The sequence below is a fragment of the Gossypium hirsutum genome, chromosome D07 (genome assembly GCF_007990345.1).
Source record: "Gossypium hirsutum isolate 1008001.06 chromosome D07, Gossypium_hirsutum_v2.1, whole genome shotgun sequence".
NCBI classification, from domain to species: Eukaryota; Viridiplantae; Streptophyta; class Magnoliopsida; order Malvales; family Malvaceae; genus Gossypium; species Gossypium hirsutum.
The window spans coordinates 10,992,560-11,015,679 of record NC_053443.1 but is presented as its reverse complement, the minus strand read 5'-3'; the positions used below and the strand labels follow the sequence as shown (position 1 = coordinate 11,015,679).

At 31.1% G+C, this 23,120-nt stretch overlaps 2 protein-coding genes across 2 annotated transcripts; one reads left to right on the top strand and one right to left on the bottom strand.

Annotated features, from left to right (window-relative positions):
- Nucleotides 1-280: 280 nt before the first annotated feature.
- Nucleotides 281-7,542, top strand: LOC107955986 (probable protein S-acyltransferase 19). The gene is made up of 9 exons (XM_041097446.1): nucleotides 281-749; nucleotides 2,650-2,763; nucleotides 3,397-3,792; nucleotides 4,511-4,579; nucleotides 4,684-4,755; nucleotides 4,856-4,984; nucleotides 5,077-5,157; nucleotides 5,425-5,625; nucleotides 6,135-7,542. The coding sequence occupies exons 1-9, from the start codon at nucleotides 705-707 to the stop codon at nucleotides 7,218-7,220; spliced, it is 2,193 nt and encodes a 730-aa protein (XP_040953380.1). The 5' UTR covers nucleotides 281-704; the 3' UTR covers nucleotides 7,221-7,542.
- An 89-nt stretch (nucleotides 7,543-7,631) lies between these two features.
- Nucleotides 7,632-11,727, bottom strand: LOC107953906 (glycosyltransferase BC10). The gene is made up of 2 exons (XM_016889349.2): nucleotides 10,875-11,727; nucleotides 7,632-8,482 (listed from the first exon to the last, which is right to left on the bottom strand). Exons 1-2 carry the CDS (start codon nucleotides 11,415-11,417, stop codon nucleotides 7,841-7,843), a joined length of 1,185 nt encoding a protein of 394 aa, XP_016744838.1. The 5' UTR covers nucleotides 11,418-11,727; the 3' UTR covers nucleotides 7,632-7,840.
- Between the last annotated feature and the right edge of the window lie 11,393 nt (nucleotides 11,728-23,120).

The following is a 23,120-nucleotide window of genomic DNA, read 5'->3' as shown; positions in this document are numbered from 1 at the left end:
TATAATAAAAAATTAATTGGGTACTGGCTGACCGGATTGATTGAATTAATTTCTTTTTAAATTTTCAATTAAATTTAATAAATTGTTTGTATAATCAAATAAAAAATTGATGATTTCATTTTTTTAATTAAATTATAAAATGATTTAACCAATTCAAACAATCTAATTCTGAAAACAATTTCATAAATTACATATGATTTAATATATATAATTTCTATCTGAAAATGGAATATTTTTTAATTTTATTAAAATGGGGAAAAGTTAAGAAAAAAATTGATTTCAGTTTTATTACCCAAGGCTGCAGATTTTCTCTCCCCTTTCTTTTTGTGTCAACGATTTTCTCTTTTGTCAATTTCTGCTTTTTTTTTATAAATTTTATTTTTCCAACAGTTTTTCACATTCTCTACTTTTTCTTCAATCTTCTTCTATCTTATGACCCTTTCTCCCTAAATGTTTTCCCTCTTATGGCTTTCATCTGATTTTCACATACTAACTTTGACTTCCCACTGCTAACACATTACTAACATTAATTTTATTTTTCTGGGTTTTTAATTTGGTGTTTGGGTTTCAAAGAGGGAAACCCCATTTCTTTCTCTTTGCTTCTTCCGAAGCTTTTTTCTAATGGGAGTTTGTCACTAGGTTATTTGTTTTTTGTAGTTAGGGTTTTCGGTTTTCTGGGTAGGTGTGAATTTTGCAGAGGATTTATGATGAGGAAGCATGGATGGCAATTACCTGCTCATACCTTTCAAGTAATGGGTCTTTTTTTTTTTTTTTAGCTTTGTGATGCAAAAATATGCTTAAAATTTCTATTTGATCCATGTTTGCTCACTGGGTTTTTAGTTCTTAGCTGTTTGCTGCTGAATTTCATGTGGGTTGCTCTCGATTTAATGATTTTCATCCTATTTAGTGATGAAATTTAGTGTTGAAATATGCTTTTTTAAGTGTAATTTTTGTTTCTTGTATGTTGAATTAGCATTGACTTTCTTCAACCTGATGGGTTAGCATAGCTCTTTGTACTGTGTAGTACTGTAATTTTGAACTAATAGACTGAGGAGGGTTCGATTTTTATGAATTCAAAGTCCGGGTTTTTGTAGTTCAGTACGGTCCATTCAGTTTTAGTAATGTTCTAGTTATTAATTGTATGGATGAGGAAAGAATAAAACTATTCTCATTATTATTCAAATGAAAGATTCTGGATTCTACAGTTCTGGTTCGTTCTTTAGAGTTGCTTATGGTCTTGAATTAGACTATAATGCTTAAGAAAAAGTAGAAGAAATGTTTCCTTTTCTTCTTCATACCTGAGAAGCCATCTGCATTGTTGAGTTCTGTTGCTAGCTAGAGTTGATTTTCGAAGAATATCCTCATAAACGGTTGATCTGGTCGAGGGTAAAAGAAGGTTCGGTTTATTAGGAACATTAGTTTTTAAAGCTGGTTTTGGAAGGACTAAAATGTGGTTGGGCCACCAAAAGGTTCCAAACTTTTTCTTGCTTCTCGAAATCTGTCTCCATATGGGTAGAAGTGCCATGGAGGCTCTTTTACTAGGAGTCAGATTGCATTTTTGTCCTCTCTACTAAAAAAATGGGTAAATTAGTTCTTATACGTTATATCAAAGAGCAAATTGGTCATTCTATTAAAAGTTTCATCCATTTCTATTGTAAAAAATTGGTCCATGTAAGTCAGCATGAGGCACACGTTGCACGCCATGTGTCACTGATTGGTTATTCCGTCAGCTATGCTAGTTTTTAACTGTACAAATTGATGAAAATTTTTAACAGAAAGAACCAATTTGCCCTTTGATCTAACGTGTAGGGACTAATTTGCCCTTTTTTTGAGTGAGGTAAAATGCAATCTGACTCCTAGTACAATGGCCTCCATGGTACTTTACCTCTCTATATGTTAACTCGGTGAAGGGGGGCCATCTCTGAATTAGGCATACTTCAATTTATGGAGTAAGAAACTTTAGGAGAGGAAGCTGTATACAGCACCTTGAGAATGACTGTTGGGGTATCTCCATTTTGAAAGTTCTACATGTCTTGGTGGTTTATTGTGAACGTTATCTCTAAGCCTAATCTGAGAGGATAAGAATGAGGTTCAATCCATGTGTGATTCTCAAACTAATCCTACTTTCTGTCAGTTACTTTCAACTTTCACAACATGTTTATTAAACAAGTATCTGAGTTGGGTACACTTCAATAGTTTTATCCAATCACACTGATCAGAGTAAGAAGAAGACAAATTAAGGCACATTTTTGGTAAAACAAGTGTCACTATCCTAGAGGTTCAGAGGTAAACATGTTTTTTAGGTTTAAAATAGATAAATCTTGGAGGGACGCTTCATTGGTATAAAAAAATCCCTTGGGGGTATTGAACTATTTGTCTGATTCTAATCCATAGGTCTGACCGGTACGGTACTCAATGATTAACATTCTTCTAGGATGAATTCATTCATTGGGTTTTGAGATGATCTTCATGCTTTAACTTTTTTAAAAATTCAAATCTTTATGTATTAAATAATCTGTCTTTTCATGTGTGTGTGTGATAACCTTTGTTTTGCAACCACATGCAAATGGCACCTATAAGTAACTCTTTCTGATTACTTTCATATAATTATATTTGATTGAAATTGATAACCTCTTTTTTTCTTGATAGGTTGTTGCAATTACTGTGTTCTGCTTGTTAGTGGTTGCATTTTATGCTTTCTTCGCTCCTTTCGTTGGAGGGCGCATCTGGGAATATGTTCTGGTTGGAACTTACTCACTGGTGGTATGTGAATTTCATTTGTTATATTTATATTAGGGCTACAAAAAATCATTTATTTCTTATTTTTTTGCATGAAAGACCTATGCAGATTTCAATTTAGAAAACCTTTAATGCCTGCTTCCATGTTAAGATCTAAGTACAAATAATTTTTTGCAGCAATAATTTTTGCTTTCAATCTGCATAAAGTAATCTACAACGGTAAAAGTACTATGAGGGCCCCTGTAATAGGAGTCAGATTGCATTTGCCCCCTCTACTAAAAAAATGAGCAAATTAGTCCCTGTACGTTAGATCAAAGAGCAAACTAATCCTTTCAGTTAAAATTTTCATCCACTTCTACTGTTAAAAACTGGTGTGACTGATGGAATAACAAGACAGTTACACATGGCACGTAACGTGTACCTCATGTTGATGTACAAAGGCCAGTTTTTAACAGTAGAAATGGATGAAAATTTTAATAGAATGGCCAATTTGCTCTTTGATCTAACATATGAGGACTAATTTGCTCATTTTTTGAGTAAAGGGAGCAAAATGCAATCCAACTCCTAATACAAGGGCCTCCATAGTACTTTTACCAATCCACAACCATAACCATTGAGTCTTATGTCACTACCATTGTTCTTTTGATTGCAATGCAGGCACTCCTAGTTTTTATACTTTATGTTCGGTGTACTGCAATTAACCCTGCTGATCCTGGTATCATGTCAAAGTTTATTGGTGGATCAAACAAATTTGAAAAGCATGGGTTATCAGTGAAGGATTTACCTAGAAAATATGATGAGTTCGGCAGTGGACTGCATTCATCGCCATCAACAGTTTCTAGAAGTTCCAGGGCAGCACCGAACTCAAGTATGAAAGGTTCGGTGGAAGATCCTGGAACAATAGACGCTCCGGCAGAGTATACAAGCAGGAAATCTTGTTGCATTGGAGGAATCTTTTGTGCTTTATTTGTTCATGAAGATTGTCGCAAGCAGGAAGCGGCTGCCGAGCAAGGCAGTGAAGATGCTTTGTATTGTACGTTGTGCAAGGCTGAGGTATTCTGGAACCTATTTGGCTACCCTTTTTATTATGTTATATCAGCTTTAATTTTCATCATTTTTAGTAATTTTATGTCCATGGTGTCCTAAACATTTCCTGCAATAAATTTGGAAACTTGCTTTTATTATCTTTGTTCTAATGCAATTACGAGGGTAGGGTAACATGCTTGATAACATTATTGAGTCAGAATTAATGTTCCCGAGATCAAATAAAGGGAAAAATACACTACTTTTTCATTAGCATGTTCATAGTTTTTTTTGTCATAACTACTTTGAGTTTCCATCTCCAACACTTCAAGCTGCCTCAGTCATTTTCATGATAGATGATGTATACCTTGTCCGGCCTGCGTCACCTCTAGTCCGCTATTTTCTACTATGTTTTCTTCACTACTCCCTGGATTTTCATATGACATGCTTAGCACTAATCTTATCATCCCTTGCAAGTCCACGTGACTGCTGGCTATGACTTATGTTTGCATCTGTCAATGCTACTGCCGGATGCGTTGTAAGGCAACAGTGAAAGTAATGCAGATTGAAGAAAATTGAACACCATTAACTGAATATATGGATTCCAACAATTAAAACCAATAAAATTGTATGGGATCACTTGAATGTTATATACAAACATTTTACTGATCAGGATTTGAAAGGTTGGCAGTACCTTAATATGGCGTATGGCTTTCTTTCTCACTTCTGAATGATCTCCACAATGCAGGTGCGCAAGTTTAGTAAACATTGTAGAAGCTGTGATAAATGTGTTGATGGTTTTGATCATCACTGCCGGGTAACTATTTTCAACTTGTTTCGTGTTCTTTAGTCATAATTGTTTGTGACATAAGCTGTTTATTTGTATGTGGAAATTAATCTCCATCTCATATGTGGCTGCAGTGGTTAAACAATTGTGTAGGACACAAAAATTATGTTACATTCATCTCTCTGATGGCCGTCAGTATTGTTTGGGTATGTTTTCTAGTTGGTTGTTTGTTATATAAAAGTCGTACTTCCCAATTCATGATGATGCTTCTCTCCCTCAATCCCACCCTCCCTCTCCATCATTCAGTTAGTTATGGAAGCCGGTGTCGGTATTGCTGTCCTAGTTCGTTGCTTTGTTAACAAGAAGGGCATGGAGACTGAGATTATTGATAGGCTTGGAAATGGTTTTTCCCGGGCTCCATTTGCAACAGTAGTGGTACATTCCCTTACTAAATGCTTTGAAGATGATGTGTAATTTGTGTTTTTGTATTATCACAAGTATCTAAGTTGGATCCAAAAATTTTGTAGGCCGTATGTACTGCAGTTTCTGTCCTGGCTTGTGTACCTCTGGGTGAACTTTTCTTCTTCCACATTATACTAATTAGAAAGGTTAGTTTCCGAGAAATGAAGCATTATTGTTCTTTTATGGTGAGCTAGTTTCTAGCTTTAAGATGATGAAATTTGAAGATGAGCTAGTTTCTAGCTATAAGATGATGAAATTTGAAGATATTCACATTCATAGCTAGAATTGCTGTAATTTTTGAATTTTGTACATTTTGGTAACCAGATATACTGAATAAGGTAAATAGAGTTGTCTCTCATATGAGCAAGCACTAAGGCAATTTTTGTGGCAATCCTTTTGACATTTGGAATCAGGGTATTACAACCTATGAATATGTTGTGGCAATGAGAGTGATGAGTGAAGCGCCTGCTGGAGCATCCGTGGATGAGGAGCTGCCCAATGTGGTGTACTCTCCGTCTGGATCAGCTACAACCGGCATGAGTGGTGGAAGTTCGCTTGGCCTTCAGTACAAGGGGGCATGGTGTACCCCTCCTAGAGTTTTTGTGGATTACCAGGTAATTAATCCTGCATGTCGCCTTTTGAATCTATGTTCTCCAGTTGTTGCGTATTTTTTTAGTATAAAACTGGGTAAAAGTATTATGAAGGCCCTTGTACTAGGAGTGGGATTGCATTTTACCCTCTTCACTTAAAAATGAGCAAAGTTGCTCCTGTACCTTAGATCAAAGAGTAAATCTATCATTCTATTAAAAATTTTATCCATTTCTACTGTTAAAAATTGGCTCTTGTACGTCAGCATGAGGTACATGTGGCACATCGCGTGTCACTATTTGGTTATTCTGTTAGTCATGCCAGTTTTTAACAGTAAAAATAGATGAAGATATTAACAAAAAGAATCTAATGTACATGGACTAAATTACTCATTTTTTTAGTAAAGGGGGCAAAATGCAATATGACACCTAGTACAAGGGTCTCTACGATATTTTTACCCATAAAACTGATGATTTTGTTTTTTGAGAATATAAAACTGATGATTTTAAACCCCTGTTGGACGTGGATACATCAGGATGAAGTTGTGCCTCATTTGGAGCCTGGAATGCTTCCGTCGACTGTTGACCCGGATGCAGCTGGTTTTGCAGAAAGAGAGAATAAGGGGCCTAAAAGGCCGGTTCGTATTAGTGCGTGGAAGCTGGCAAAGTTAGATTCTACTGATGCTATGAGAGCAGCAGCCAGAGCAAGAGCATCCTCATCTGTTCTTCGGCCTGTTGATAATCGTCGTATGGGAGATCCTGAACATAGTTCCAGTGGCAACATGAGCATTAGAAGTAGTGTTAGCACAGATACGGGTTTAAATAAAGAGGTAAAGCATGACCAGCGATTATCGCCACTAGGAAACTCTTTTGCTCCGAGTCAAGGTAGCCGTGATGAGTACGAGACGGGAACTCAAAGCGTAAGTAGCTTCAGCAGTCCAAGCCATATTCACGAGTCGGTCTCACTTAGCCCATTACCTCAAACTCAAGGTGGTCGTTTTAATATAGCTACCTCAGCTCCTGCCATTCCAGATCGTACCTTTATGTCTAATCCTTCATTTCCTGTTATCAACAATCCCATCGGACCTGGTCCATCAGTTCCCGATGATAGGGTAATGCATAGGGGTGCAACCGTTGATCCATTGTTGCTTTCTGCTCCTGCTGCTTCTCTTCTTAGAGACGTCAAAAGGACTTCGGTTATATGGGATCAAGAAGCCGGTAGGTACGTATCAGTCCCCGTTTCTGCAACCGATGCTCGGAATAGATCGTCTATACAAACGGGTTTGCCAAATCCTAGTGGTGAAACTAGCATGCAGGGTAGAAGGATTGGTTTTCCGCAGCAGGAGTCGTCTTTGCAAGCAAGGGGTCCGGCACAACAGGCAGAGAAGCTACTGTATACAGGAGACTCTATTTTCTTTGGCGGCCCACTTTCAAGTGTTCCGGTTAGGGATAGTTTGAGAAACGATAAGGGTTCCGGTTTGAGGGAAGCTCAAGAAAGAGTAGGTCTGAACTTGCCTCGAGAATCTAGATTCAAAAGGGACTCGGTCTCGAACCAACTTCCTGTATTTGTCCCTGGAGGCTTTGAAAACAATTCTGCTGCATCTGTTTCCGGTTTTAAGTAGATTTCAGTCCAACTCCTAACGAAGTTTCTGCACATTTTTCCCCTTGAATCAAAGGGCAACAGAGATCGAAAAAGCCTCTTGTCTGAGATGCTTGTTCACTGGAACCTTGCAATTTTGATATGTTGCTGACTAGATTATTGCATGGTTCAAGTGGTCTCTTCCCGAATGATCCGAAAAAGCTCGAGATTATTTATTTTCAGTTGGATTTTTGTATCGTCACTTGTAAGATAATTTTCAAGATTTATGGTTGATGGTTAGAAACATTTGTTGACATTACTGCTATTTATGATCATGCTTCAATCACAAGAAACAACATTGTCAATGCCAGCTCTCAAATTATACCCCCATGAAAGCATATTTTTCGAGGGAAACACATTGGGGTTTTTTAATTTTTGTAATCACTTGGGACCATTTTTGCAAAATCAAAAGATACAACTCATCTATTATCCTTCAAAATTTTTGCAACAAAGCAATTTTGTGTCCTGAACCTATCTGTACATATGAACCAAAGTTAAGAGATCAAAAATTGGATAACAATGGTAGGAGCCTGTAAAAATCTAAAATTAAATGATTACTCAATGGGGAGGAAAGGAATTTCAATCATTGCCTGATTTAATCTCTCAAAAGTTCATCACAGTCGAGCTGAGGTTGAGCAAAGGCTCCAATGCACTCGGAGCAAATTTTCGAGCAAAGAGATAACATACCGATGTTAGCTCATCGTTATACGAACAAAGCGTTCCGTTATTCCTTATGGATTGTATAAAACCTTCTGTGACATTAACTCCCTCATATTTTGCTGGATGAGGGCCTCCCATTGACCAATCGACCCAGGTTATGGTCCGATTTGCATTCAATGATCCGTGGAACATGTTCAGGTAAGTTGGAATGTAATGCTCATCAGGATAGCATGCGGGCTTACAATACTTCTTGAAAAGGTTGTAGTACTTGGTGTCTGAGACAATGTATGTTGCAACTGAACGTTGCATCTCGAACCATTGGGATCCTTTTCGCCATTGATAGAGCTTAATGTGAGGAAGCATCTTACGGTTGTACCGACCACGACCATAGCGGGTTGGATCATCGTATGATTCAACGAAACTGTAGGTAGAACCAATGAGATACTTGTAGACAGTTGGGAAGTTATAGACTGGGATGCAGCTCTCGGAAAGAAGAATGAATCGCTCGTTTGAGAAGTCGAGCAGTGCATTGGCCAATAACCGCCTCTCTGCATCGGCAAGTAAAAAGGACCCCCATTCCACACGCTAAACAAAAGAAAATCGGCACGTCAAATAAATAAATAGTTATATCACTTTGATCAACCAAAAACATTACTTCCTAACAATAATACGGCAGCAAAAACAGTTGTTCAAGAAAAAAAAAGAGGCAGTTGAATAGAAACAAGTGGCCTAAGAAGATAACAAATACATGGTTAGAAAGCAATCATGTCATATGGTCATATGTCAGTGCGGGTAAGAACAGATAGTTATACCTTCCTTGACCTAGGAACAAAAAGTTGCATCAGGATGATGGGTAAAAGTATCATGGAGCCTTTGTACTAGGAATTAGATTGCATTGTACCCTTTTATTAAAAAATGAGCAAATTAATTAATGGACATTAGATTAAAAAATAAACTGACACTTTTTATTAAAAATTTCATCCATTTTTGTTGTTAAAAATTGGTGTGACTAACAGAATAACCAAATAGTTACAAGCAACGTACCTCATTTTGACAAATAGGGATAGATTAACAATAGGAATGGATGAAATTTTTAACAAGAGGACCAGTTTGCTTTTTTATTTAACGCACAAGTACTAATTAGCCCTTTTTTGAGTTGAGGGGGCAAAATAAAATGCCTCCATGATACTTTTACCCGGTGTGATGCTACATGCTTTAACCAGTGGAATAAATACACTATGTTCATGTTTACATTGAGTTTTACTCCTTTGTTTCCCATCACCATGGCAGAATAAATTAAGAAACGGCATAAGCTTTGGCACTGAGAGGATGGAATAGGGATGAGATGAGATGAGAAAAAAAAGAATGAAGGGAAGAAAAGGAGAGTGAAGATTGACCAAAAAACATGAAAGGCCATGAAACACCAAGAAAATTAAGAATTAAGGAAAATCGGCCAATTCAATTCGATAAGGTAGTCTCAAATACCCAACATGGAAGGCCCCATGTCACCTTATATACAATTAGAAGAGGCTATTAAGTTTCATCCCCTATATTATGTTTTGAAAGAATAAAAAGGATTTTTCTTGTTTCATGACAAAGGTTTAAAGATTTTGATAGACCTTACTCTAGGAAGTTTGAACATGACAGATCATGAAATGTTTACAACAAACTCCAAAGGGGTAAAAGTATCATGGAGACCCATGTACTAAGAGTCAGATTGCATTTTGCCCTCTTTACTTAAAAAATAGCTAAATCAATCCTTTTAAGTGAGATCAAAGAGAAAATTGGTTCTTTCTGTTAAAAATTTCTTTCATTTCTATTGTTAAAAATTGATATGGCTGACAAAATAACTAAACTGTTACATTTGGCATACCACGTATACTTTACGCTGACATATAGGGACCAATTTTTAACGGTAAAACTGGATGTAATTTTTAACAGAAAGACTAGCTTGCTCTTTGACCTTACGTACAGGAACTAATTTGCCCATTTTTTGAGTAGAAGGGGCAATAAGCAATCCGACTCTCAATACAGGGGCCTCCATGGTACTTTTACCACTCCAATGCATATTTCCGCATCCAAACTCTTAAAATGGCTCTAGAGGTTTATATTTGCAATAAACAAACAGGTTCAAGTACATCTGAAAATAAAATGGAAGTAAAGCTTTTAAATTTTTTTACTTTGAAGATGTAGGAAAGGAATAACACTCGTGTATTTTAATAGTTTCTATAGAATAAAAAATACCTTATGGAATATGTAGATAGCTTTATAATCCTTACAACATCTTCAGTCTTTATTATGCATGGCATTTAACCATTGTTTAAATCTCAACAACTCCCTAAAAAGCATCAAATTTCCATCTAAAATCCCAAAGAACACCTCTTACTAACAACAATAATTGAATCTCCTAGCCCCTCATGGTTCTCTAACAATATTGAGTTGCCTCTACCAAGTAAATAGCATACTATTCCAAGTTTATTGGTGAAAGGAAGGAACACTCAACTTTGGGTATGAATTCATTGGTTTTTTTGTATGACCAAGGTAGCTTTTATGTCCATTTTACAGTCTAAGAAGACTAATCCTTTTAAGGTTGGTGATTATCCCTCACAATAATATCATTTCCCTACCTCCATGAGTTTCCCTAAGTTTCAATGAAGAATAATTTATTAGGTCTTTTTATGACCAAGGTACCCTTCATGTAAGTTCTACGCTTCATGAAAATTAATTCTTTCAGAATTCTTGACTACCTTCCCAACAATGTAAGCTGCCTAAGTTTCCCTAAGTTCCGGTTAAGACTAATTCATTGGTCCTTTGATATTTAACAAAATGACAATTTCCCTAAGTTTCAATCAAGCACACAGCTAGAGTTCTTCAATGTTTACCAAAAAAACTCAAGAATCCATCAATCAAAACCATGATGCAGTACAATGAACATAAAAATGAACTAGGGATGAAAATGAAAACTTTGAAAAAGTACCTGACTAGGGATCTGTCTTCCATAGAAAGGAGAGCTAGTAGAGACATTAAGGTAATAATCAGGAGGTGTATGTAGATAAATAGAGAAAAAGATTTCATGGTCCTTAAAGAACCTCTCCCATAAAGGCATGAAAGGCAAAGGACCTCTAGTAAGGAACATGAAAGCCACCTTTGGTACCCTTGGAAATGGGTACTCTTTTTTATAAGGCATCATTGAAGCTCTCCAAAACAACTCATCATCTGATAATTTATGTGTTAAATTCATTGGATGAATAAAAGCATCCATTGAAAGGTAATCAATCTCTGGGCATGGGGCTTGAGTTTGATTGCAGTTGGCTTTGTTACTCGATACTTGAAATGAAGTGACCGTCGAAGTTGAAAAAAGCTGTGCTTGAGAAGAGAAATAAGTATTTATATGAGCACTGGTGGCTAATCCGATGATGATTCCAGCGACGAAGACAACCAAAAACGACAGAACTTGAACTAGTTTAAGCAAACCAGTGTACTTCTCAGCATCTTCTTTATCTCCTCTACCTCTCGCCATGGTTTTCGATTTTTCACACTGGAATTTTCACAAACAGATTGGATCCCCCCACCTTTTTTTTTTCTTCAACCACCCAAATCAAAATTTTCAGAAAAAAAAAAACAAGAGATCACCACCAATTCAATAAAAACCCAAATACAATCACAAGCAAACAATGAATCAAATCGACTTAGATCCAAAAACACATCATTTTCAACATGAAAAAAAAATTCAAAATTCTTGAAAATGATGATTCTTGTTAAGACCAGTAAAGAGGGAAATGAAAACGATGGGTTTTTTTTTTTTTTTTTTTACTTCTGATTTTGATTTTCTGGTGTTGATTGAAAGTACTTTGGGCTATTAATTAGCCCAAATCCAATTAAAATATATTAATTTTCATTATCGACAATGCCGTATAATTTTCATGAAGTTTGAAAGGGAAAGACTATGAGATTGACGAGTAAAAGGCCGAACAGAACATTGTTGTATGACCATTAACTGGTCGTGTCCACTAATGTCCATAAAACAGCGTTAATGGATTTGTCTTGGTCGATCAGCCCAAGAATCCCAGGAAACTGGTTTCCGAAATTGAAGGAACATCATTTTCTGTCATGGGATTCGATTTAGAAATTAAATTCGTGAAAGAAAATGAGATTCCCAGCATAATGTTTGTATCGGATCGAATCCACCCGTTTAACTGAAAATTGGTCGAGCAATTAGTTTGGAGAATAATACTAAATTGATTTAATTAAAAATTGATAGAGACCGATTGATCGAGTTAAAAAATCAATTGAAACGAATTTTTTTATCTTTTAATTTTTTAATTATTTTTAATCGAATCAATTAAATCAACGAATTGATAACTTGACTAATTTGACTACTAATTCTATTTTAAAAACATTCATTTCAGCTCGTTTAATTCAATTAATTCATAGAAGAAATTTGATAATTTAAATTTTTATTAAAAAACTTTTTTTATCTTATTTGATTTATTAGAGGCGTTATTCATGTCCTAATTTCGTAAAAAAAATGTTCTACTTTCTTAAATATATCATTTTCAGCTCATTTCTTTAAAATTATTGATGTTAAATAATAATACGTGACATGTCTTGTTTTTATTGGTAAATTTTTATTTTTGAGTAAATTAAGACAAAAATAATAGTTTAAATACCAAAGCGGAAAAAAAATATTAGGGTAAACTACACCTCAAGGTCACAAAATTGTAAGTTACTAAATAGTCATCAAATTATTCGATAATTTTGATTCAAGTCATTAAACTATTCGAAATTTTTCATTTAAGTCATTGGTACCACAAAATATAGAAAAAATAAAACTTTACAGATACCACATTAAAAAAAGTGTCAAAGTTAAGTATCAAATGATATATTAAACTTAAATATTATGAATATATTATAGATAAAAAAGTTCAATTAAACTTCTGAGTCAAATTAAATATTAAAATATCTAAACTCAATTGATTTGATAGCTCAAACTGTCGAGTTCGAATTAAATTTAACAATAATCAATTTAATTTTAATTTTTTTCAAATCTACCTCAAATATTAATATAAATATTTCATTTTCCGTAACCACAACCGTTTTCCTTTAAATTGCTTGCTATGATATATAGCATTTAAGTGGGCTCTTTTTAATACCAGCCCATCCAATAAAAGGCTTAAACAAGGGGCTTTGGTACATAAATTTGTTTATTATATTACACATTAAATTGAACTTTTACATGAATTAATGTAGTAATTGCAAATTTACGAAAATTTACATTTTTTTTCTACAGAATAAATTATTGTATTAAACTCTGATTTAAAATTTTAAGGGTAAAAATGAAAAAAAATGATCAATTTGCTCTTTAATTTAATGTATAAGGATTAATTTATCACTTTTTTAAATAAATGGGACAAAATGTAATTTGACTCTAGTCATAGAAGCCCTTATACTGGAGTTGGATTGCATTTTACCCCTTTACTCAAAAAATAGAAAAATTAGTTTCAGCATATTAAATCAAAGAGTAAATTGATCCTTTCTATTAAAACTTCCATCAATTCCTATTGTTAAAAACTAATCTATATACATCAGCATGAGGTACATATGACACACCACTTGTTACTGTCAAATTATTTTATCAATTTTTAACAATATAAATAAATATTTTTATAAAAAAATAATTTATTTTTAAATTTAATGTATATATATACATTTTAATCTCGACATATTCTAAAAAATTTCCATAATACTTACCTTGACAAACTATACCGTCCTGTTCTATCTCTACCGAACACATTAAATCACCCCCCAATCAAATACATTATTGACATCAATGGCACATTTGTGACCCTCTCTCTCTTTAGGTTCTTGCACTACAAAGAAGTTGACGTGACATGACTTTGAGTATAAGCAAATGCCTATATTATGGGTCAATTTTTTAGCCTATTTTGTTCACCCCACTAAGCAATTACCAATGAGAAAAGGTGGGGAAAAGGAAGAAAATAAGTTAGAGGTCCAAAATGAAAGTCGCTCGTTATATTCAATACATTGCAAACTTAATTATGAAGATAATTGTGGATAGTTGAAGATTAAATTTTAATTTAATTGGTACAGTTGTTATTATAATAATTTAAAAAATAAAGTTTAAATATTTTTTTTATTTTAATAATTTAAAAGATCATAAATAGTAATAAAATTTGTATAAAAAAAGATGGGGTGAAATGCTGGGTTATAATAATATCAATATCCCCATTATATTCTATCTATTGCTTTGGTTACACATCCTCATCATGAAGTTGATAGGTATAAGCAATTTGAGGATTTTTATTGGTAAGCTTGTCCTCATTAACATTTAATTTTAGAATTTTATTTTATTTTATTTTCATGACCAATATGTCACATTAGTAGCTGTGGGATCAATTGATCTAAAAAAATTTAAATAAAAAATATGAATTTATAAAAATTAACCTTTCTTTCTATTAAAACTTAAAAAAAAATCTCTAATCTTTTTATTTATTTATTCATTACATTTATTTTATATTTGCCTTATTATTTCTTACACATTGTCTGTAGAACTTTACAAAATAGGTGATGGAACTTTTAGGATTTATTGATTAATGTCTAAAAAATTAATATTGTAATTTTGTTTGTGATATATTAAGATTTCTATGTAATATTAAGTTTTTGTTGATAGAATGAATTTGATATATTTATTTGATATATGATTCTTAATGTATTGATTAGGTAATAAATTTTAGAATTTAGGCAGACTCGCCTTTAAAATAGAAAATTTTGCATTTAAACCCTTAAAAAATTTTAAAATTTTAAATTAGTAAAGGTAAATTTCACTTTAATCTCTTAAAATGATAAAATTTTGATTTAGTCCTTTAAAAATTATAAAAATATAAGCTATTCAAATGGTGAAATTACATTTTTACTATCGTAAAAATTACAATTTAATTTCGGTCCCCTAAAAAAATTTCTAGCTTTGTCCCTAAATGTTTTATCTTATACTTGAAATATTGCATTCTTATGACATTAAAAAAAATAATTGCATTATTTTCATTTTTGTGGATTTTATATGTTGGGTTCGTGAAATTTTTATGTGTTTACTTACTAAATTAATATAACTTAGTTTTATATATATATATATATTTGTACATTCACTTTGTTTATATTATACATTAATTTATCAATGATTAATATATGAAGGGTTAACATCATGCACTAATTTATATTATATTTATAGACATTTTAATTCTTTAAAATTTGACCTATAATATTTTTTTTTGACTTCACATAAATACAAAATAACATACTAAATTTGATTAACATGAGTTATTAATTCATGAAATCTTGTATAAACATAAATATTATTTTAATCATCACTTATTAAAATATTTGAATATAGAGTCAATATACAATTGGTAAAAATACTATGGAGGTCCTTGTATTAAAAGTCATATTTCATTTTACCTTATCCCTAGTAAAAAAATTTGACAAATTATCTAATGTACATTAGATCAAAGAGTAAATTGATCATTCTGTTAAAAATTATCCCCTATACACTGGAATGAGCTATATGTGGCACATCACATATAACTATTTGATTATTCGTCAGCCACGCCAATTTTTAACAATAGAAATTGATGAAATTTTTAACATAAATGACTAGTTTATTTTTTATCTAACATACGATGACTAATTTGACCATTTATTTAGTAAATGAGGCAATATCTAATCTGACTCTTAGTACAAGGGTCTTCATGGTACTTTTACCTATACAATTTGTTATATGAGTTTGATTTTAACATTTAAATTTGTACTTGAGTTCTTTTGTCCCAATTTGGTTCCTGAATTTGGCGTCAATGTTCAATCTAGTATACTGACCAATCGAAAACATATGACTCAATGAATATCTGGCACATGTGTTCTAGTAAAAAAACATAAGTATAATTGAGATAAAAAAAATTCAAGCAAAAAAAACTTAAGTATCAAATTAAAGCCAAACTCAGATATTAAATAATATATTAATTCTAAAAATATACAAATTATCGAAAATTAGCCTTTGTGGTCGGCCAATTTTGGGGAGTGGGTGGTTTGGAAAATTTCCAAGTCATTTAAAATTAAAATTGAGAAGTTGAGTTGGCATTCGGCCGGCCATGAGTTAGGGTGAGTTTGGATGGGCAGTGCGTTTATCTGCGATTAGTGTAAAAATAGCGGTGGCGGTAAGATTAAATACTGTAGTGATAGTGTAGCGTGAGACAAAAAGTAAACTAAACGCACTGCACCGCACCCAATTGCCCATCCAAATCCACCCTTAGTCAAAAGTCAAGCTATTTTGGCCCTCATTTGCAATTTGCAAATACAATTAAATAGCACAAATCTTTACTTTAATTCCTTTCATTTTAATTTTTAACCCCCTTGGTATTTCACTCTACAAAGTCAAAGTAAAATTCTTCATATAATTATTATTGTAAGAAATTTATAACTATAATCAAATATTATATTTTATTAAGAAATCATTAATCAAATCGATAGACAACCAAATCAAATATATAATGGAATAAATTCAATATAAAATAATAATTTTGTCTCTCATCACATGATACATTTGATTATAACAATGATTCGCTATTTGTCCGAGAAAGATTCGATAAAAGTATAAGGTTTGAAAAATGAGTTTAAACAGAAAAGTTAGGTTCGTTTCAAAAATGGGTCGGGCTTCAACATTCAATGATCATGCTCGTTTCAGCCCATTTTATACTTTTATAATACATTTTTATTTATTCTATATGTTATGTAATTTACATCACATAAAATTAAATATATAATAATACAATATTATGTAAACATGTTAAAACATGTTAAAATCTTAAATTTTAATAAAAGAAAAATAATCTAAAATATTAAATATCAAATAATACAGGTAGCTTAAAACGTACTTGGATTAGACATTTACAAATATAGGTAAATTTAAGCAAAACTTTGAGCTCATGTTTTAAGTTGAGTCTAAGAAAACATAAAATGCACTAATATCATATATAGGCATGACCTGAACTCAATCCAACCTAACCCACATGCTCTAGAGAGATGATAAATATTGTTAATGCTTTTAAGGTTTGAACTGGAGAGTAAATGTTAATTGATAACTTAATAAAAGCATAAGTACTCCTTCATTAAACCATTTATTAAATGAACAATTTAATTTCGTAATTATAAATTTATATTTGATGTATTATTTTAAATTATATAATAAATTTATAAATATTTTGAATTTTAATTCTAGACCTGGAGTAATTTGTAGGAGTTGAAAGGCTGATTCATATATTTAATGAAAAAAGTTTCCAAAAATTTGTGTAATTAGAAGTCAAGATGTAAAGTGAACAAGTTGTATTGTCACACTAATAAATAATTCCAGCCGATCATTCAAATGTATGGAATTCAAAAGCTGCCTACATCTGACTCATAGGTTTGGTTCTCTCAACTATTATTTTTCTTCCTTTTTGGGTGCTAAAATAATTAGTCACTCTTTTTTCTAAAATATTTGAGAAAAAATATTCTAAAAAAATATAATTTACTTTACTGCCTTTTATAGATAAATAGAAATTTTATTATTACTAAAAATTTGTGCTTCTAGCGTGTGAAAGAAAAGTATAGAATTAAAAACAGTAAAGTATTTGGAGGTTGTATAATTAAAAAAATAGTAAATTAGTTATTAGATGTTAAATTAAAAAGTAAATTTATTTATTTTTTTAAAATTTATCCATTTGTACAGTTAAAAATTAGCATAGTTGACAAAATAACCAAATAATGACACGTGGCGTGCGATATGTATCTCATGTTAGCGTACAAGAACGAATTGTTAATAGTAAAAAACGGATGAAATTTTTAATAGAATAATCGATTTGCTCTTTGATCTACGTATAAAGACTAATTTGTCTATTTTCTTAATAGATAGATCAAAATGTAATCTAACTTCTGATATAAGGACTTTCATAATACTTTTACCGAAAAATAAGACATATATGAATACCATTTTGTTATTATTTCAAATCAATTTTTTGATTAAAATTTCGTATTGAAATTTAATTACTGAGACTAATGAGTCATTGTAGCCTGTATTTATTTATATTATTATTTTTTGTAATCATTATTATATAAAGCTGGGTGAGACAAATTTATAACTCAAAGATGACTCATATGACAAATTGCCGATGCTAAAGTCGGTGATTTGGTCCATTATTGCCAACTTAATAATAATTTTTAGAATCAGTTAGGGTATTGGTTCGTTGTTGTAGGTTGGACTAGTTTCTTCAATTTAATTAAATAAATTAATAAAAATTCTATAATACAAATTTTAAAAACTCGATTTAACTATCCAATTCAATTAATCTGTATTGGTTTAATGTCCCTCTTCAAATCGATTTTTGATCTAATCAGTTTAATCGATTGATTCAGTTTGGTTTAAACATCTTCACTTAAATCTCACCAAATAACGGTGTAAGAAAATATAAATAAAGAATAATATTGGAAACTTATTTTTGATCGAGTTTTTTTAATTGATATTATTTTTGTTGTAACAAATTGAAAGAAATAAGTTAAAATATGGTTAAATGTATAATTTCAGTGTAAAAGTAGGGAAGTGGTGCCTATAAAATATTCAAACAAGTTTATTAAAAAGCTAAAATCATTTTTATTAAGATACATCTTTTTTAAATGTTTCACCTCAAGACCTTTTTTTTATATTTTAGTTCAAGTTTTAATATTTTCATCAAGGATTGCTGAAGATTTCAAATTTTAATTATTTTCAATTGAGTGATACAAATTCATTTTAAATAGAATGAATTGAAGAGGAAATTTGGAAAAATTTTACTTTATTTTTGGACACCTTGCTATTTTGTAGCTATATTAGATTGATGGAGTAAAATTGAATTTGAAATCGAGTCAAATTGAATTTGACTCGCTAATAAGAGGTAAAAGAAAACTCTCTAAATGTTGTTTTTTCATTCCACGTGGCTCAAACTTGATACCTTGCCTATTGAGTATTTTATCGCTCTACCCAACATGCTAGATTTGTTCAAAGATTGGGCTATTTGTTCGAAATTTGGGTAGATTGGAACCAAAATATTAAATCCAAAAAAGGGATTTGAGTAAAAATATAGGCCTAAGGGTCAGGTTTAGGCTAGACCTGATTGTGGGCCGAGCCACCCATCAGGCTCAAAGACCTGCCCAAAAAGAAGGAAGATTTGAGCAAAAATATAGGCTTGATAAATGTGCTTGAACAAAAAATAAGGTTTGTTTTCTAAATGGATCGAGCCTCGGGTAGGATTTTTTGGCTCAACTCAGCTCTGATCAACCTAAACTTTCTTTTTGCTACTGTTTTGCTGCCATTTCATTGCTCTTTTGCTGTAATTTCGCTATTATATTGTTACTATTTTGTTGTTATTGTTTGTAACTATTGTTTTATTGTTAATTTTATTACTAGTTTAGAGGCATTTTCTTTGCTAGGTTACAACTATCTTAGTGTTATTTAAGTATAAAACTTTTTTTAAATGTATTTTCAATTTATTGGGAAATATTTATTTTAATGTTTTTAGTGCATTTGATGTATTATATTTTTTAAATTTGTTTTTATACAAAAATAATCTAAAAAAATTTAATACGGGCAAACCGAGTTGGACTTGAGTTTAGCATTTTTAATTTGAGTCAGGCTTGGGCAGAATTTTAGACCCATTATTCGAGTCGACTTGAATTTGACTCTACTCATTATGAGATCTAGTTCAGGCTCTTGGCCATGATTCAAGTTTATAATATGCCATATAAAAGTTAAATGGTACAATAATTTTTTGCTCTTGAACTTGGCAACTAGATTTATTTTGGTCATTAAATTTGAATTTTGTCAAAATTTGATGATGTGACTAGTGTCATTAGAACATGGCTAGATTGGTCAGACAGACTAATTATATTAAGAATCGACCATTATACTGGTCTAAACAAAGGAGTTGAATCACTTGAATAAAAAACTGTTCGAAATAAAAAAAAAACTTGGACAAAAATCAATAGTTGAATAGGTTGAACCGATTTAATAGTGTTTTATTTTTATGAATTTTTAATTATTTATTTAATTATTTTTTGTTTAACAGTTGAACTGATCAAACTGATTGAATCGAGAACCAGTGGTCTCATCAGTTCAACTATCGATCCAATTATCAAAACACTGTATGTAACACTTTAATATTGCACTACATCATCACTTGAGCATTTATATACATCTTTTTAATTTTCAAGTGATGATATAATATAATCTCAAAATATCACATCATCGAACTTTTATAAATTTCAAATTTAGAGATTAAAATGAAACTAATTGCTAAGTTCAGAGTGGATAAAAAATACAAGTACCAAAATAAATCTAGTTGCTAAGTCAAGGGTCAAATATTATATTATCCCAAAAGTGTTATAAATTAAATTAAGAAACATTTAAGCCGATCTAGGGATCGAAAAAGATTTTTTTTTGAATATATTATTTTGGGGTATAGATTTAAAATAAATAATAAACAAAAAGGGGAAATGTCTTCATCATCCAATGAAGGACAGAGTCAGTCGTTCACCTTCGGTTACCCAAATAAAACATAGAAGGGCGGTTTGGTCGGTCATCAATGGCCGCCAAGGTGAGACCAAAAAGAAACACACCCTTTTTCTATGTTGTTCAATGACCAATCAAACCTTCTTTATGTCTTAAACCTCCTCAACACCACTCCTTTTTTTTTAATTATCCATGAGTTATAAAATATTATCATTTTTTAGTTTTTATATAAAAATGTTATAATCAATAAATAAAAAAATTATCCATTTTTGGGTTTTCAATTTAGATTCATAAAAAAAATTAATAAGCTCTTGATAGGGGAAGCTAAAATTTTTTTTATGAGTAGAGATATTATCAATTTTTGAAGGTTAAAGTGTAAATTTATCACTCCTGACCTCAATCATGTTAGCAAAAGATACAATTCAAATCAAATATATTTCGATTATTTGTTAAATTTCATTCTATAATGCTTGATTTGTTTATAATTAATTGTGCATTAGATTTTGTTACACCTGTAATTCGAGTGAAAGAAAAATAAAAAAAATATTTTATGTCAAAAATATTTTTTTTGAAAAATTTTCAATAATGAATATAGGTGGAGTGGAAATGAATTTATGTTTTAATATTATTTAGTACTTGTTGAATTGTTGGATTTATAATTTATAATTGTTTTATTTAAAGATTATATAAAAGTATGAAAGATAAAATTGTCAAAATAATAATATTAATTATAATTTAAAATAATAATATTTCTGTGATCTCATAATTGAGTTGGTACAACTCAACCCAAATTCAATTTAAATAATAAAAAGATAATTTTTAAACTTACATTTAATTATAAAATATAAATAAAAATATATTTTTTAAAAATTTTTAACAGCAAAATGGACTTATTAGGTGGGTCAAGCTGACCCTTTTTTGGAACCAGGCCTCGGTTCACCTTGGCCTGACTCGACCCATGCACAACTCTACTGGCAGCCCGACTTAAAATAGGAAAATATCAGTGTGATCCCTTTAAAATTTATAAAAATATAAGTTAGTAAAAAGTCAAATTGTACTTTACCCCCTCAATATGATAAAATTTTAATTTAATCTTTTAAAAATTATAAAGATATAAGCTAATACAATGATGAAATTGCATTTTAATTTTCATAAAAATACATAACTCAAATTCCTCCCCAAAAATAATTTTCGACTTCGCCCTAGTTGAAAGGATTGCAATGTGATTTTTTTCTAGCAAGTACAATCACAAATACAAGTAATAAATAATGCACGTTCAAATAACTACAATTATAATTAAGCATTATAAAACGCAACGAACTAAAAATTGAAATATCTTTCGAGCTGGAGTAAATCTAGAGAGAGCCCAAAGGCGTAGATAAAAGGGTAGGGAGTGGACTTGGCCCCTAAAAATATTCACGAATAATTAAGAGAAGTAAATAAATAAATATTTTTTGAACATAATAAATAAATATTTTTAAAAATTGTGAATGATTAACATTTAATATCAAATTATTTATCATCTCTTTGTGATTTAATCGAGTAAATTAGATCTTTTTTATTTACTTTCATATGAGTGTACGTAGCATCATGATTTTTAATTTTTATTTTTTTATACAATGTTTAGAATTACCCATAGTCTCTCCCAACCCTTAAATAAGAGGATAATGTACTTCAGCGCATTTGAATCTACGTCCTTTTGCACTTACAGCAATGCCAATACCAACTACGCTAAGACTCATTCCATAGTAATTTGGATGTTGTTAATACAAAAGAAAATACAAACTATTAAATAGTGAATTAATAATGGTGAGATTTTTTATTGGATTTTTTGAGATTTACTAGCACCACATTAGCTAATGGTATTATGTGTTGTGGATTCTCACCTTAAATGCACTAACGTTATTTGCTTAATTCCAAGGTAATTAGATTTTGTTAACAACTACAAAATCTAAAAAAAAATCAAGATATTAATTTAACATTAATATATTTATTTATTAAAAATTAACCACTAATAACCATGAATTTAAATGATAAATCTCCACATATATAATTCTGTTTTGTGATTGGATAATTATAATATGATAAAATAAATGATAGGTTAAAAGAAAAGTTTAATAATTTAGAAAATAATTATAACATACTAAAGAAAAAAAAAGTTAAATAAATTGGTTATACTTTATTTATTAGGAAAAACCGTTTTTTAAGTAACAATACAAATAATACATATTCAAACAATGCGCATTAGAATTAATCATTAGAAAATAAAATTGGGATGGTAATCAAAATATTCGAACCTAAATCAATTGATATAGAGTGATTAAACTCGATGGTTGAATTGAATTATTTTAAATTTTTTAATAAATTATTTAATCAAACTGAATGAATTATTGAATTGACAAATCGGTGGTTTGGCTAATTCAACTGCTTCTGAAAACTTTAAAACAGAAAAGGTTTAAATAAAAATTCTATGACCTCAAATTATGTAAAAATTATTTAAATGAAAAAAATCAATATGGTCTGAAAAGTAATTAAGAAGAAATCTATGGGCGATATATTAAGTAAACGGCAGCGTTCCGACCCAGGTATTGTGGCATTGGCTGTTAAAAGTGTGGCCCACGTACGCTCTCACTTTAT